A 17,845-nucleotide genomic window follows, 5' to 3' on the forward strand; every position below is an offset into this window, starting at 1 on the left:
CTGCAGAAGCTTGCACTAGATGTTTCCTGCTGACTTCCTGTTAGCTGGAGGCTGTTCATATGCTGCGGTCAGAGTATGACATTTTCTTTACACTAAGCGTAGGTTTAGACATGGGACAGACGTTGGCCTTCTGACGTGGCGTGCCATCAGTCAGAGAAGCCAAACGCCCAACCCCCACATCTGGTCTTTTTCTTTTTTTGTTTTTAATTTTAAGTAGCATAAAGTACATCTCTGTATCCAGGCCGAGATTGGGGTTTTAGAATGGATATGAGATGGGGTATGCACTGAAGGCAGCAAGCCAAACAAGGAAGCCTATCTTCAGGAATGCAACAGGAAGGAGTCGTGTGATACCACCGATATTAGGAAGCCAGGACTATAGCCAGTCCCAGGGGGATGCCGGTGTTCTTATCTGAGGGTGGCGCTTCTGCAATCATGGCCTCTATCTGCTCTATGGTATGTGTGAGATTTGCTTTATAATCTGATATATATATATATATATATACAACAATGAGAATAGTCTTTCTGAGACTTGGAGCCAGGAGATGTTTGTGAAATTGTGCATGTGTTCAGTGATGGTTGCATTAAGGAAGGAGTATTTTCCAGACATGATGTGGTGCAGAATGAATGTTTGATTGCAATATGGGTATTTCCCTACCCTGAGCCCTGTGATATTGTAATTATTATATTCCAACAAAAACAGCATTCATTTGTACCCTACTATCCAAATACATTACTGTGTAATTGACAGGTGAATTTATAAAAGACCCTTCTGTAAGTCCATGGGTAATTAGTCCATCCTGATAGGTTAAAAACTGCATGCATCAATAGTCCTTCTCTGGAATGGGCTGGCATGTGTATGCAAACCCAGCAATCTGTTTGGTTCAATAGTTGTGATAAAGTCTGTGCATCGGTAATGTACATATTGGATTGTCAATAGTTCTTGTTCAGACATTCGCCATGGCAAGAGAGATGAAGCTAAATATGAGTATACAGAACACAATTGTTATTGAGTTGGCATTCAGGCAAGAAAAGACAGCTAATAAGAAGTTCTCTGGAGTTTACTCAAGGCTTTGCTGTTCCAAGAGTTGTGCAGATTGGTGAGATAGGGCTTTGATCTATCTCCAGGTCATCAGGGGCTTCTTTTTGCGGGGAGTCCGGTCTCTGACCGTCTGTGGGCTGTGGAGGTTTAGGGAGAAGTTTGGGATCGGGTTTTGTGGATCCGGACGCCTTTCCATCCTTCCACGGCTTCATACAATGGATTGGCACCCAAATTGGACCTGTGAAAGAAAGCACAGTAGCATGCCCGGGAACGGGACCATGCCAGACAGTATTAGGCAATACAAAACTGACGGTTGTGGGTGACTAACTTTAGTTCCATAATGATTATCCGCGGCTGTGGTCTGATTTGAATTTGATATATTTAGATGATTTAAAGTGTTTTAGGGGGAAGACCAATGGCAAAGTCCAATGGCATGGCATTTCCCGTTTTCTGTTTGTTTGTGTTTACGCTCCAGGAGGAGAAGAAGCAACATTACAAACATACTGGCTATCAGAAATAAGGTTTAAATCAGCATTGATAAAAATTGCAAAGCTGGAATGACTGCAACTAGTTCCGCTTTTTGCGCTGACTGCTGTAGCAAGATTAATAAAATTTAATGATGACATAGTCAATCTTACAGCAAGGTGTATCAATTTTTCATTCATCAAGGCTTAAATTGTGATATGTGTTTCTTGTAGCGTCGGGTACCTAATATAGGGAAAAAACTGAAATTCAGATTAATTAATGACATTTCATTATGGCTATAATTCTACTATTACTAATCTTATATAATGTTTTTCCACTTTATGATTAAAAACAATGAAGCATCAGCTTAAGTGTCATAGCAGGATGTAACAGAAATAAAATTAGATCAAAAGATCAAAAGTCAAAAGGATGTGTAAGAAATGTTTGAAAAATGTTAAAATAAACTACAAAGTGAAGTGTTCATCTTTACATCTCTCATGACAGGAAGACTGTCAATCTGGAAAATATTAAAATCTGGCACTCAGCAAAAAATTATTAAGGTAATGATTAAAGTGAAATTGTTACGTTTTGAATCTTGGAGAATCAATTCTATTATACCATTTAATAAAATCAATTTGGATTTGCAAGAAAAGACTTGGGAGGGATTGCTTTAGATGTAGCAACCTCCATTAGTAAAAAATAAAGGTTCAGAATTCTGAATAAAATTTAGAAAAAGAAAATAAAACTGAAGTTTCCTGAAATAAAACTAGTATTCAAAGAATTATTAAGAAAACAAAACAATATGGTACATTTGGTCAATAATATTCTGAGCTGAAGTATAATGTGCACTACTAAGTAATTAGAGGAATTAGAACTTAAACATCAAACAGTTAATTATCAAATGAGTAGAGCTTAAATATGCTCCGTTTAAACAAAAGTAACTCTTTTTTTTTTCTTTTTTCCGTTCGCCGCACAAGTCACTGACAAAAATACTTCTATAAGCAGTGCTGTGCCTGTCACCACAAACCTTTACTTCCGCTCAGCACTGATCGTAAATTTTAACACTAGGAAATGTCTTTGTCAGTAACCTCAATTCAGTATATCAGAGATATATGCAAATACAGAAGTAGAGAGATAAACTACAGTACTAAGTTCAGTTTGTTTTTTTTCAAAAGTTCTCCCTCCCCCACACGAGTTAACAGAAAGATAGAGTGAGGGGAAGGGCTAGTGTATGCCGAAAGCGTTTCTCAAGAGAAAATAAACAGATAAAGAGAACTCCATTCAATGAATCAATAGTCAGATTTTATCCTAATCTACTTTATCCTAAACAAAACTAATTCTGTGCACTATTAATGTAATTAACAGCTATGAAATATAAGGTTCAGAGTCACGAGGTCATTTTAAATGTATTCCATTTTAATTTTGTGAAAAGGAAAACATTTCACATGAAATTGAGTGTCTTGGCCAAATTTCAACACAGTTGTAACATACATTGAATCTTTTCTTGATGTGTGAAGGGCCCCTATCATTTCCTGTAGGGAAATGTGCTTTAAATACGTATGTTTTGTTTATTCTGGTTTCCAATAGAGCATTGTACTGTCTTATTAAATCATTTCTCTCACGTTGGAACCGTTTTTGATTATAACGCTGCTGCGATATTAGGAATGCCTGGCCCAAGGTCATATATGCTAATTTCTTGGAAGACCTGGGAGCATTTTTACTGCGTACGGCACTCCGGGCGGTATGCAATTCAATTGTTGTCAGAGATCCTTCCAGAGGACAGACTCTTTTTTGTGGGCTTAAGGCAAGCGTCCATCCATGAAATGAATCAACCCAAATGGTGACATAAAAAAATGAACGTTCTAATTTGGCAACTTGTGCTGCTGGAGGACCAGCGACAGTTGAAGGTACAATGACTTTTTCAACTTCCTCTCTACTCTCCGTGTCTTTCTCGCTATTCTCAAGGAAAATAGGCATGGATTGGAGGCAAGGGTTAGGTGACAGGTTAGGAGGTTCAGGAATCAGTGACAATTCAGGAAGCTCAGGATACAGTGACAGCTCAGGATACAGGGAATTTATGGGTGGTGAAAGAACTTTAGGGTAAGGCGGAGAGAGACTAGCTTCTCTGATTTCAGTGTCTTTAGCTTCCTGAGGTTTTTTCTCTAAGGTGAACGCAGAGGAAACCACGGGAGTCCTTTCTGTAATGAGAAAGACTTGAAGTCCTTCTAATAATTCTTCTCCGGTAAGATTTTCTTTGCAAATTGGACCACACTGGCCAGGTTGTGGTTCAATTGTGCCTAGGGGTTGTTTTTCTGAATCAGGCTGAGAGGTCTGAATGGGCTGCGTCATGGGTTCTGGCATGGGAAGCTGAGAATACAGCGAAGTTGCTGTTCCTGAGGGATTTTGCAGATCTGGTAAGGGATGAGTGTGTGTACTAGGTGTGCTGATGGACAGTCTGTCTGTTTCTTTACTGTCTGTTTCTAAGGACGCATGAACTAAAAGTGGTGCCTTGAGATTTTTAGTCCTGATGTGTTCTAGAGCCTCTGTACATTTTTTCCAGAGCAATAACTGCTTTAAAGGAGCTCGTGGATATGTATGCAGACTATTACCTATCTGGATCCAGTCTTCTACATTCAGAGTTCCTGATTCGGGGTACCAAGGACAACGACAAGCTATCTCTTTCATCAATTTTTCCATGTCCCCCAATTTGATATGTACCCTTTCTCCCTTGGTGACTAAATAATGATTCTTCACTAATATTTTCAATTCTTCCGCATGACTTCTATGCTGAATTGAAATGCTATCTCCCATACTCACGAATGTTTGGGAACAAACTCGCTGAATAAATACTTACGACGGGTCTGTTGTTGAGAGCAAACTCGCTGAGAAAAAAATACTTACGTTTGTGGGAGCGAGTTTTGCTGTTTTACGATGCGCATCTAGGCTTTCTGTCCAGCCGGATGAGCAGGGAGTTGTCACGTCTCGGGTCACTCCTTGGATCAAGACTTAAATCACGTCGGGCTCACCAGATGAAGCAACGGTAATGAAGACACCTCACACAGGATTCATGGTGAAGCGTCTCTCCCAGGCTTTTGGGAAGGCTGCTCTTTTATTGTAAATGATCTCATAGCATTTCATATGATACATACGTCACATATTTTCCTGCTACAATGTTTTCCACCACAAGTGTTTATGCTGACCTTTTACTAAGTAGGCGCAAGTGGGCAGTAGGTGCAAGCGGTCAGTCTGCAGGCAGGGAGGGGGGAGGTCATTAGCTGGTCATTTGTACTAAACTATCTAGGTGTGAAACACCACATAAATGCAAGTAGGTCATGAGCTATTCTGGGCTGCAGAAGCTTGCACTAGATGTTTCCTGCTGACTTCCTGTTAGCTGGAGGCTGTTCATATGCTGCGGTCAGAGTATGACATTTTCTTTACACTAAGCGTAGGTTTAGACATGGGACAGACGTTGGCCTTCTGACGTGGCGTGCCATCAGTCAGAGAAGCCAAACGCCCAACCCCCACATCACTTGTTGTATTTCTTTCCAGATAATTTATAAATATATTGAAAAGCATGGGTCCCAGTACAGATCCCTGAGGTACTCCACTGCCCACTCCCCTCCACTGAGAAAATTGTCCATTTAATCCTACTCTGTTTCCTGTCTTTTAGCCAGTTTGTAATCAACGAAAGGACATCGCCACCTATCCCATGACTTTTTATTTTTCCTAGAAGCCTCTTATGAGGAACTTTTGTCAAATGCCTTCTGAAAATCCAAATACACTACATCTACCGGTTCACCTTTATCCACATGTTTATTAACCCCTTCAAAAAAGTGAAGCAGATTTGTTAGGCAAGATTTACTACTCTTCAGTTTGTTAATCAGTTCTATCACATCTTTTAGGTTCACTGTGATTTGATTTATTTTATTTTATTTATTTAAGTGTTTTTATATACCGATAACCATATTCACATCGTATCGGTTTACATAGAACATATAATAATGATAGAGAAAATACATTGAACAATTTGGTTACATGGCAAACCGAGAAAGGTGAATAACTTTATATTCAGAGCGAACAAAACTGTTGATATAAGTTTATATATATTGGGTACTATATACAATGTTTGGTTAAAAATTTGGTGACGAGGCATGTTTAGAGTGCGGTATATATCATTGAAACTAGAGAAAGGTGCATAACATTATATGCAGAGCGAACATAATTGTGGATATAGGCATATATATATATTGTACACTATATACAATGTTTGGTTAAGTATTTTGGTACAGGCATGCTTAAAGTGCGGTAATGATTCAGTCAATCTGAATCATTACCCATGAAAACCTTCTCCCGAACGGGTATCTCCCCAACATCCTCTTCAGTAAACACCGAAGCAAAGAAATCGTTTAGATCTTTTTTTTTTTTTTTTTTTTAATAATGTATTTCTTGATTTTTTGTGAAAATACAAACAAATAAGTAAGTAAACCAATAAACAAAAAACAAACACCGACATGATGTCCCCATCTGAGTCACCTGTTAGCTGCCTTTGCTAACCGGGGATTGGAACCATTAAGCAGTAATGCGGTGCCAGAGGGTAAGGGCTATATCAGGGTCAGGGTGGTACCGGGGGTCCCGCCACCACCGGAACCCCCCCCAGCCGCCTCTGGTCCCTGATCCGGATCAGGATTCTGACTTACTGCTCCCAGGTGCTCCCCTCGAAGGTGATGACCCGTGACTACTTCGTTTGTTCCAAAGGGAAGAGCTGGATCCCTCATTCCCTTTATTTTGTAGGAGCTGGGAATTGAGGTGTCACCTGAGGATACCGTTACAGCCTCTATGCCAGCTAACGTAGACCCGGTCCTGTCGGGACTTAGGGCTCCTTCACGTACATTTCCATTCCATCCTATGCACAAGCTGCTGCTCCTTCGGGAATGGGAGTCTCCAGAGGCGGGGCTCCGAGTGGGTAGGGCAATGGACAAGTTCTGTCCTCTCCCTGATGACTGCTTAGAAATGCTTAAAGTTCCCAAAGTGGATTCCTCTGACTCCACTGTTACCAAACACACCAACATCCCGGTGGTGGGAGCCACGGCGTTGAAGGATGTTCAGGACCGCAAACTCGAGCTTTATCTCAAGCGCATCTTTTAAGTCCTGGCCTTAGGAGTCCGGGCGACAATCTGCAGTAGTCTCATGCAGCGGGCAAGCCTCAGGTGGGTTCAACAATTGCTCAGCACCCAGGACCTCCCGTCTGCAGAGGCAGAGCAGGCAGAAAAGCTAGAGGCAGCAGTGGCATATGGGGCTGATGCCCTTTACGATTTGCTCTAAGTGCAGGCCAGGGCCATGGTTTCCATGGTATCAGCCAGACGCCTCCTCTGGCTCCCCAGTTGGGCTGCGGATTCCTCCTCCAAGTCTCAGTTGGGCACGCTTCCCTTCAAGGGTAAGTTGCTTTTTGGTGAGGACCTTGAACAGCTTATTAAATCCTTGTGAGAGAACAATATTCATAAGCTGCCGGAGGACCGCCCGAAGCAGGCTAGATCTTTCTTTCCTTCGCGCTCTTGCTTGAGGTCAGCATCAGTATAATAGCAGAGCGCGGGGATCCTTTCCAAGAGGTACTTCCTCCAGATCCCAGTCCTGGTCTCATTCCTTTCTTGGCCATCGTCCCTTCTGGGATGCCAACCCACAGCACTCGACCACAAAGTCCTCTCCACAATGAGATATGGCCGGCCCATTCCTCCGTTCAAAACTTAGGTGGATGACTGTCCCTGTTTCTCAAGGAATGGGTCAAGATTACGACGGATCAATGGGTCCTAGAGGTGATAGAGAAAGGTTACGCATTAGAATTTGCTCAGGACATACCGGATCTTCACATAATCTCTCCCTGCGGAAGCCGGAAGTGGCCAGCGGTCAACCAGACTCTTGGCAGGCTACAAGAGCTCGGTACCATAGTTCCATTCCCGGTGGAGGACAAGGGTCTAACCAGTATTCCATCTACTTCGTCGTTCCCAAAAAGGACGGTTCTTTTCGTCCAATCTTGGATCTCAAGCGAGTCAACCGGGCTCTCAAGGTTCCCTATTTTCGAATGGAGACCCTGAGGGCGATGATAGCAGCGGTTCGCTCGGGTAAATATCTGCCCTCTATAATATACAGTAAATAGAAACATTTAGACAATAACTGAACTGGAAACCCCAAGAAGCCAAACTCTGTATGCATTACAACAGAGGAAAAAAAATCCAAACATCACCATTCCTCATAACAAATTAAGCAATAAAATTCCTGTCCCCAGAGGGCTTACAATTGTAAACCCATACTAATAAAAAAATAAATATTTCAAAATAGCTGACAAATTGAACATCCATTAATTGAAAACATAAAAATTTTAAACATTATCTAAATACCAATAAAATATTTCAAAACAATAGACACATCAGAAAACACCCAATAGTTAAAATAAGGATTAAAAAAAAATCCATTCTCCATACCTGAGAACTTTTGATTCCAGTCACCCTGAGAGTCAGGGTACAAACTTTCTCCTCTCTTTCCTAATCATATACTTTCTAACATGCATGTTAATTCTCACATATACTCTCATATGCTCTCTCACAAATGCTTCCTCGAACACACCCACTCTCTCAGGCTCGCCCACGATCATGGGCTAAATCATGCTCATATACATGCTCAGATGCACATATACTCATGCTCACACATGCTCACTGTTCTAGAACATAATACATCCTTTTACTAAAAGGTACAAATTGGAAATAAGAACAGGTTGGACTGCTACAAATTCTGACACACAAACTACACGGTGGCAGAATACTTCTCCTAGGTCTGATAGGCAAAACACAAACAGAACCTCACCAAATACAGAATGATTGGCCACAAATTAGAAAGAGAAACATGAAGACAAAAGCTGAACTGGAAACACCAAAGAGCTAGATTTTGCCTGCAGTGTAAGACTGGAGAAATAAAAACAAATGCATTTTTCCTGTACTGTACAAAATAGAAATATTCAGAGATGCATATTTCCCAAAAATGACACAGAGAAAATCAAATTCTTCACACTTCCCATCTCAGAGAAACAAGGTACAGCAGTCTCAATCTTCCATCCCTTAATCTTCAGGATTCTTGCTCCCTGTTTGTTCCCAGTCCCTAGCAGTCTTTCTGAAATAGGACCCCTTCCAGAGTCCTGACCCCAGCAGACACTTACTGACTTGCAGCTTGATTCAGATGCTACAATTCTAAACCAGCCCGACAGATATTAATCCTCTCTGAGCTCGCAGATGCAACAGCCTCTTCCCCTCTGCTTCACACAGGTTGAGGTCATGCAGCTTTCTGAAGATCCACACTTTTGGGTTTGACACTTTTGCTGCAGCTTTTCACATAGGGTAGAAGGTGGGACTTTGTTGCAAGCCAAAGTTAAAATCCTGCTTTCTGTCCATGCTGTGTTATTTCTTGCAGCTGTGCTCACTGACTTTGGCTGACTGCTCATGATAATATGTTGGGCTGCCACCTGCTCTCATGATTGGCCCTGCCGCAAGGAGGCTGCCACCTGTTCTTCAGCTCCACTCTTTATTGGCCACCTCTATGGTTTCTGCAGGCTGCCTCTTCTATTGGCCAGTGGCTAGGCAAGTGATTGATAGCATATGCAGCTGATAAACTTTTTTTTTTTATTTTCCTTTCTTTATCAGGGCAGTGGATTTACTGAATCCCTTAAAGGTCCCGTCCGCATGTCACTGATCAGTAGCCCATCTTAGATTGACTTCAATACAGGATAATTTCAAAGCAGCCACATGGTCTTCTATTTATACTTTTACAAAGCACTATTGTTTAGAAGAATCTCACAGAGATAGTAGTTTTGGAGAAGCAGTGCTAAGACAAAAATTTATTTAACTAAAACTTCAACTTTTCCTCCATCCTGTTTATCAGGTTCCCAAAAAAAAGGGGAATTTCAAGAATTTTGTTGCAACCTTCAGCTTGGGGGTCCCCACTTGTGTGGCTGGATTTGTCCAGCTTGTCCAAAGAGAAAGAAAAGTGCTTCCTGTAACATGTTTTCTCCATGAATAATATGACAAACAAGCCATATAATCCCACCCTTCTATCCTGGAGTTGAAGCTTAGCTGGGGAAATGACTGGGGAGGCTCTTGAGACAGTAGCTATGCAGGAATTTCTGTGTATGCTCACAAGGACTCTTGCTTTTTATGAGCTCTAGAGAGAGCCACTTACATGTTGGCGCCATTGGTGATGTCACTCATTTGTGTGGCTGGTTTTTCCTACTGTCCAGAAAACACCCGTTTACAAGTGAGCAACTTTACTTTACTATCAATTAGAAGCCATATTTGCATCAGAAGAAATGAGACTTGTTGACTGTATAGGGCAGCAGACACAAGAAGTAAAGTGCAGTGGGCTCTTCTAAGTAGCAGACACAAGGGGAAGGGAGCAACATGTTGGTGATTCTGAGGGGCTGTTCGCTACTCATAGCCCATGAAAAGTAATTTCTATAGGATATGTTGGTATTGACTGTTCATACTGTTTTGTGTCTTTCCAGGATGCAAGACTTGGGTGTAGTTGCTGACTGCCTCCCTATACTTATGAACAGGTAAGATAAAAGTGTTATATTCAGTAGCAGAGGACCCCCAAACTTTTCAGCAGAAGGGCCACATTGGTCCTTTGAAACTTCTCAGAAGACCAAGGAGTTTTCTGAGCAGGGGCTCAGGGATGGATGTGGCAATAGTGGAGACAGCAGCATTGGGGCTCTTGAGTGGGGCAAGCACAGCTAATCTCATACATTGGAGTCTTGCCCCTTCCTCCTCCTTTCCCCACCAGCATCCCATTCCCCCTGCTTGCCTTTTCATCTGGATTTCTCCTTTTTTGTCCCCTGTTTTTGTTTTTTGTTTTTTTTTTCTTTACAGATGCTGTCCTTGGCTACAGCTACTTATCCCTTGTGATGACAATGGCAGCAGTGGGGAAAGTGTCAGTAGGGTGCTGAGTAGGACAAACACAGTTGTTCTTACACATTAGGGTCTGCCTTCTGCCTCCTCCTTCCTTCATCTCCATGTACATACCTGAGTCCCCTGTGTTCCCCTCTCTCTCCTTTCCCCCTCCAGCACACCTGGCCTTGCCAGCATCTTCTCTCTGTCTTCCCCTTCTCCCACCCCCACCACCAATAAATCAGGGATTCCTTTGTTCATATCTGCTTCCTCTCTTCCCTCATTAGTACACTTGGCCTCCTATCCACTGTCTCCCCTCTGCCTTTGCTTTCCCTCACCAAAATGATAAAGTGGATGTAGTGACTCCCCTGTGAGGAAAGGATAAAGAGGTTAGGGTTCTTCAGCTTAGAGAAGAGACAGCTGATGGGAGATAGAGGTGTATAAAGTCATGAGTGAAAGAAATGGGTAAATGCAATTTCTGTTCATACCCGGATCAGTCCAGACAAGTGGATTTTGCATCCCTACCAGCAGATGGAGGCAGAGAATAAAAACTTTTCAGGCACAGCTACAAGACCGAGAGTGCCTCCTGCAGTCCCTCAGTATTTCTCTGTCTCCAGCAGATGATAGAGTTGCAAACCTGCAGTCTGAGAGAGTGTGAAAAAAAAAAGATTGAAGAATGACCTGAGGTGTTAAGCACCTTCATGGACCATTCCTCAGATGGAGCCCGGCAAGCACGGAGTTGATGGTCCTTGGCTGTCTCAGCCCACGTCATCCAGAAGGTCCAAAAGGCAGGGCTCCTGGCTCCTTCGCTCCCTTTGAGGCCTTCTCTCCTTCTACAGCGACAAGAACAGGGAAGTATGCCCTTTTTCTGGGGCATATCTTTTAAGTCTCTGCTCCTTTAAAAAAAAAAAAAAGGAAGCAGGCTGGTTGGGTTGTGCCCATGAGTCGTGGCTTGCAGGAGGGAGAAGGATCACAGAGTCCCTGGTAGCATTGGAGGTCCTGGGCTTTCAGTGGCAGGGACTTGGGCCGATTGCGTCAGGTCTGTTCAGTGCAGCTGCCACGGGACAGCGCCAGGTGGTCGAGGCAATGGCGCCAACATCGCGATGCGGGACCACCTGTAAGGCCTGTGGATCGCGTGGAGGGCACCTCAATTCGGCAGCATTCTACATGGTTTGTGCCTCGGGAAGGGGGGGGAAGGATCCTCTGGTGAGGCAGAAGGTTTGAGCAGAGTCACGTGGTCAGCGAGCCCAGTGCCAGAAACTCCTGGGGGGCTGCACGCACCGTGGTTACTAAGGAGGCACATGGCAAAAGGCAAACAACTGTAGGAAATCCCAGGGATTCCCCTCCTCTGTCTCCTGGGAACCTGAATAATTCTGAGAAATTTGCTGGTGAAGGGGAGCCTGAGGGGGGCGTGCCATGTGACGAGCTCTCTGATGTTAGTTTTCGTTCTGCTCCCTGCATAAGGCCTATTTGGCAAGGAAGGGGGCAGAGGGGACGCGGCCCCTGGTGGGAAGGTTACAGTGTCCCCCAAAGAGGCCTAGAGTAGCTCCGAAAGAGGGGTCCGGAAGTCTTTTGCATTGCCTGGATCTGAGGGGTCCCTCAGGAGATGAGGATATGGGTCACTGACCTTGGGAGGACTTGGATGATCCACTAGATGCGAGGGGGAGGGGGGGGGCCCTCGCATATGTTCCCGGGGATGAACCCATGGATAGTGATCCAGATGCTGGCCCTCGGGCTGATAAGGCTGTGACTGATCCGGATGAAGTTCCGCTTTTGGAGGGGGATGACCCGAGGGTTGTCCAGCTTTTTTAGAAGGAAGAGTTGAGACCTTTCATTCCTCAGGTCCTGGAGGATCTGGAGACTAAGGTTTCCCAGAAGGACTCGGACAATGAGGGCATAAACCCAGTCCTGGATGGACTTCGGGGGCCACCGAAGGCTTTTCCATTGCCCAAGAAGATGAGGAAAGTTAGTGAACTGGGAGTGGGATTCCCTGGAGGCTGGCTTGAAAGTCAGCAAGGAAATGGCGAAGTTGTACCTGCTGATGGAGGAGACCTTGAAGCTTTTGAGACTACCTAAAATGCAGCGGTGTCGACGGTCACTAAGAAGACCACCATCCCCGTTGTTGGTTTGGCTGCACTGAAGGATGTTCACGCCCGAAAGCTGGAGAACCAGTTAAAAAAGATGTTTAAAGTTTCAGTGTTGATTCTCCAGGCGTCCATTTGTGGGAGCCTGATGCAAAGGGCCTGCTTTTGTTGGGTGCAGAAAGCACAGCAGGCAAATGATGCTGCAGCAGACAATTCCAGGCAGGCAGTCCGATTGGAGGCCAGGGTGGCCTAAGTGGCAGATGTGCTTTATGACTTGGTGCGCACTTTCAGCCAGGAACATGGTTTCGGCAGTGGCAGCTCGCAGGCTCCTGTGGTTGTGCAATTGGGCGGCATATGTTTGGTCCAAGTCGCAATTGTGTAATCTTCCCTTTAAGAGAAAGCTGCTGTTTGGAGAGGATTTGTAACAAGCTGACGAAGCAGTTAGGGGAGTCTAAGGGAAATAAGCTTTCGGAGGACAAGAAAGCAATCAAAAAGACTTTTCCAGTGCATTCTCGCTTCTGAGACTTGAGGCATTTTGGTCTGGCAAGGGGGCGCCAGCCTCAGGGTAGAAGCAGACCTTTACACTGCAGCAGTCCTTTCGCAGTGCCTGCAGGACTCCCAGGGAGGGTTCCAGTCAGGGGCCGGAGCCTGTAAGGCCTCATAATGAATTCAGGCCAGTCCACTCTTCTGTGGAAGCAGTGGGGGTGAGATGAACTCTTTTCTTCGAGGAGCGGACCAAGATCACGTTGGACCAATAGGTTCTATAGGTGGTAAGAGATGGTTATACCTTAGAATTTTCTCATCCACTGAGAGAGGCTTTTCTGGTGTTCCACTGCCTATCTCAAAGCAAGTGGGAGGCGGTTCAAGAGACATTGTTTATATATTTATTTATTTACATTTATTTGTTTAAAAGTTTTTATATACCGCTAATAAGATTAGTAACAATCCATCTAGGCGGTTTAAAATGATACATACATAATGAGTTAAACTAAAAAGACAATACGACAAATATAAATACAAAATAAAATGTAAAATAATATGATATTAAAAGGATAGCTAGTTGGACATAAAACGTTTTCTTAAGAAGTTAGTGGAGGGGGCAGTTAAAAATAGGCAATATTATAAGTGGCAGAACAAAGATATGTTTTTAATGATTTTTTTAATTCTTTGGTGTTTGATATAAGTCTAATAATCTCCGTTTGCAAGAGCTAGAGGAGATTGTGCTGGTGCCTTCAGCGGAGAGAGCAAAGGGCAGGTACTCTATTTTCTGGTGCCCAAAAAGGAAGGCATGTTCAGGCCTATTCTGGATCTTCAGAAGGTCAACACGGTGCTGCAGGCGCTGCGCTTCCAGATGGAAATGTTGTGGACAGTAATAGTACTGTTGTGGAAAGGAGAGTTTCTGGCATCCTTAAACCTGATGGAAGCATATCTGCATACCCATAAGGTTGGAGCACCAGACGTTTCTGCAGTTCATGGTGTTAGGGCAGCATTTCTAATTTCGGGCTCGTGACTGCTCAGTGGACGTTCACAAAAATGATGGTGGTCTGGCGGCAGCCCTGAGAAGCTAGGGGATTCTAGTTCATCCATACCTGGACAACTGGCTTATCTGAGCAAATTTGTAGATGGAATGTGCTCAGGCAGTTCACCGGATCATGGAAATGTTGCATGCGCTCGGCTGGTGATAGATTTGTCAGAGTCATCTGGCACCAACCCAGTCTCTATCTTGGAGCGCTATTCAACAACTGAGTTGACAAGGTATTTCTGACCCTGGGGAGGGAGGTGAAGTTGCAGATGCAGATATTTTGTTCATTATGCCTTCTGATCCCCAGAATCTGAGATTATTAACAGGTGCTGGGTTCAATGGTGTCTACTCTGGAAATAGTTCCATGGGACTTTGCCCAAATGCTTCCTCTCCATAGAGCTTTACTGTCCCAGTGGAATCTGTTGTCGGAGGATTTTCAGCAGCCGTTACCGCTTCAGGTGGACTTTAGATCCAGTCTGTCCCTGTGGCTTTCTCACCGTAATTTGGAGAAAAGGGTGAATCTGGAGACCCTAGACTGGGTGGTGGTGGCCTATAATTCACTTTGTGTTCACATGGTGGCTTTGGGTTGTCTCAGGAATAAGCCGCACAGGAGAGCCTTGACATCTCATTCAGACATGGTGTGGTTTCTAAAGGGGGTAAAACATTTGAGACCTCCAGTGCGCAGGATGTGTCCGGATTGGATCTTGTATTTGGTTTTGCGAGTGCTATGTGAAGAGCCCTTTGAGCCTATGTGGAGAGTGACCCTGAATGATCTTACCTTAAAGTGGTCTTCCTGGTGGCAGTTTGTTCCGCCAGGCAGATATTGGAGCTGCAAGCTTTGTCCTGTAGGGAGCCTTTCCTGCAGATAACGGAGGATGGTGTATCACTGTGTACGGTGCCCTCATTTTTGTCAAACGTCGTTTTCTCTTTCCACCTTAACCAGATGGTGGAGCTTCCGGCCTTTCCAAACTGGACTTCGGAGACATCACAGTCTGGGAAGCTTCACTAATTGGATGTGAGACGCATCCTGTTATGCAGTCTGACGGTCTCTAACGGCTTTTGGATCATCTGTTTATCTTATTTGGTGGGGCAAAGTAAGGAAACAAAGTATCCAAGGCTACGATTGCTAGGTAGCTAAAGGAGGCTATTTTCTCAGCCTATTTTTGTAAGGGCCGGAAGGTTCCAGGGGGTTGTGGGCTCATTCTGCTAGGGTGTAGGCAGCCTCCTGGGCGGAATGTCAGTTGGTCTCTCCTCAGGAGATCTGTAGGGCGGCAACGTGGTCTTCCCTTCACTCTTTCTCCCGGCATTACAGACTGGATATCAGGGTGCCGGATGAGTCTACATTTGGCGAGAGTGTGTTGCAAGCAGGTCTTTCGAGTGCCCGCCCAGTGTAGGGGAGCTTGGGTAAGTTCCATGTGTCTGGACTGATCTGGGTATGAACAGGAAAGGAAAATTTATTCTTACCTGCTAATGTTCGTTTCTGTAATTTCACAGATCAGACCCGTCCCCCTGTGGTGGAACGACCTTTATGGACTCAGTCTGTAATTTTTTCTGGGTGTATATTTATTTATTTGCTTTTCTATACCAACATTCATTGGGATATATCACATTGGTTTACATTTTAACGTATAGAAATAGTAAGACTAAAGTGTCATATTATTACATTGTAACGGAGGCAGCTTAACAAAGTAATTACATTTTAACGGGGTGGAACATTGTAAGGAATTAACTCAATAGCTCAATAAAACAGTTTACAAAACAATTTATATATTTACATTAGGAGGTAGACATCTCAGGAGATACTACATTGTGAAAATGAGTACGTTGGAACATGGTTGGTTTAATGCAGTACGCGGGCATGCAATAAGGCTAGGTAGGAATGAGACATTTTCATTTTGTCATGAGGGTGGGATGGGGAGGGGGGATGGTTCTGTGGGCTGGTAGGCTTTTTGGAATAACCAGGGTTTTAGATTTTTTTGAAGGACTGGGTGGAGGTCTCCAATTTGAGCCGTGCAGGGAGTGTGTTCCATAAGGAAGGGGTCAGCTATTGAAATGGCGCGTTCTCTGGTTGTGGTGAGGTGTGCTTGTTTTGCGGAGGGTATGTTTAGCAATTGTTAATATTTGTAAGGGTTTTGGGTGGATCCCTGGACCTGTGGCAGATGACCACACCCATGGGGGGAAGTCCCGTGAGGGGCCACAGGTCAGGCTCAGCATAGGAGACACACACACACACTAGTTCTTTTATTATATAGGATTGGTGAACCACCAGAGGTGGCAGTAGTGAGCTGGAAAGTAGCCCGGTTGGGCTTGTAGTCCTTCAGGCTCTGGAACAGTGATCCCACAATGGCTGTGCTGTAATAGAGAGAACTGATATTGTGAGTAATAGCAGGATATGCAGAGTTCAGGAATAGAGCCTCGTTGGTAATGTACTCACGCAGCGGTCTCTCAGTGTGGAGCACAGGAGCTGGAGTGAAGGCAAGGCCCTCGAGGAGCGAGTACCTAGTTCCAGGGAATAGCTCTGAAAGATAGAGATGGTAACTCACAGATGTTATAGGCAGCGGTATCTTCCTGGCAGAAGTGGAGTCCAAGTAGCGAGTCCAGGAACATGCGCCCTCAAGGAGCGAGTACCGGTTCCAGACTGCGACCTGAAAGATAAGAAAGAGAGAGAGGCCCTCGAGGAGCAGGTACCCCAAATAGAGTAGGTCCAAAGGAGGCAGAGTTGCAAGGTATGGAGAGCGAATCCCATCCGTTAGGAAACCTTTGCTAACTTGATTAGCTAGCAATCGCGTAGGCCTTTTGTATCCTGGATGCATGACTTCATCACAGGGGGACGCTCCTGAGGTTCGCGCCACTGAAAGTACTAGAAGCAGGGCCGTTCGGCGCGCGCGCGCCCTAAGGCAGCTGAACAGCATGGCGGGAGGCAGCGCCCAAGCCGGTCCGGGGACACTGGAGAGGATGGCAGGCAGACGCCGCGGCAGCCAAACGTCCGTCAGCTGCAGGAGGAGTCGCCAGAGAGGTAAGGAGGGCGGAGTGGAGACGTCGGACAGCAACAGTCGTAACAGTATCCCCCTTCAAAGGGCGGTCTCCTCTTGGGTACCAATCTTTGGTTTAGAAGGATGCGCATGGTGAAATTGACAGAGAATCTCTTTATCAAGGATGTTGGCCTGAGGCTCCCAAGAGTTTTCTTTGGGGCCGAAACCTTCCCATGATCGAAGGTATTCAAGTGCATTGCCTCGTCTTCGGACAGCAAGTATCTCTTCAACCTTTTATTCTAGGTCGTCTTCTGCTTTGATAACAGGTGGTTCCTGAGTCTTGGAAGTAAATTCGCTGAGAATGAGTGGTTTTAAGAGTGAAACATGGAGAGTGTTATGGATGTTGAGTCCAGGTGATAGCTTCAGACTATAGGTGATGTTGCCAAGACGTCGGAGGATTGGAAATGGTCCAACGTAGCGAGGAGCGAACCGAGTGGAGGGTAGCTTCAGTCTGAGGTGTTTGGTAGATAACCAAACTTTATCTCCAGGCTTGAGAATGGGGATATGATAGAGGTCTTTAAGATCATGAGAGGTCATGAACAAGTAGATGTGACTCGGTTATTTACACTTTCGAATAATAGAAGGACTAGGGGGCATTCCATGAAGTTAGCAAATAGCACATTTAAGACTAATCGAAGAAAATTCTTTTTCACTCAACACACAATAAAGCTCTGGAATTTGTTGCCAGAGGATGTTGTTAGTGCAGTTAGTGTAGCTGGGTTCAAAAAAGGTTTGAATACATTCTTGGAGGAGAAGTCCATTAACAGCTATTAACTAAG

At 44.5% G+C, this 17,845-nt stretch overlaps 1 protein-coding gene across 3 annotated transcripts in view; it reads left to right on the top strand.

The window, feature by feature from the left end:
- Window positions 1-17,845, top strand: part of KATNBL1 (katanin regulatory subunit B1 like 1) — a 271,601-nt gene that overhangs the window by 91,586 nt on the left and 162,170 nt on the right. For all 3 annotated transcript variants that reach the window (XR_003856488.1, XR_003856489.1, XM_029600186.1), the window contains exon 4: window positions 10,047-10,097. Coding sequence is in view for 1 of the 3 variants with exons in the window: in XM_029600186.1 (XP_029456046.1) it covers window positions 10,047-10,097 (51 nt within the window). In the remaining 2 variants the exon portion in view is untranslated. The remainder of the gene's footprint in view (window positions 1-10,046; window positions 10,098-17,845) is intronic.

Source organism: Rhinatrema bivittatum, chromosome 4 (genome assembly GCF_901001135.1).
Source record: "Rhinatrema bivittatum chromosome 4, aRhiBiv1.1, whole genome shotgun sequence".
Taxonomy (NCBI): domain Eukaryota; kingdom Metazoa; phylum Chordata; class Amphibia; order Gymnophiona; family Rhinatrematidae; genus Rhinatrema; species Rhinatrema bivittatum.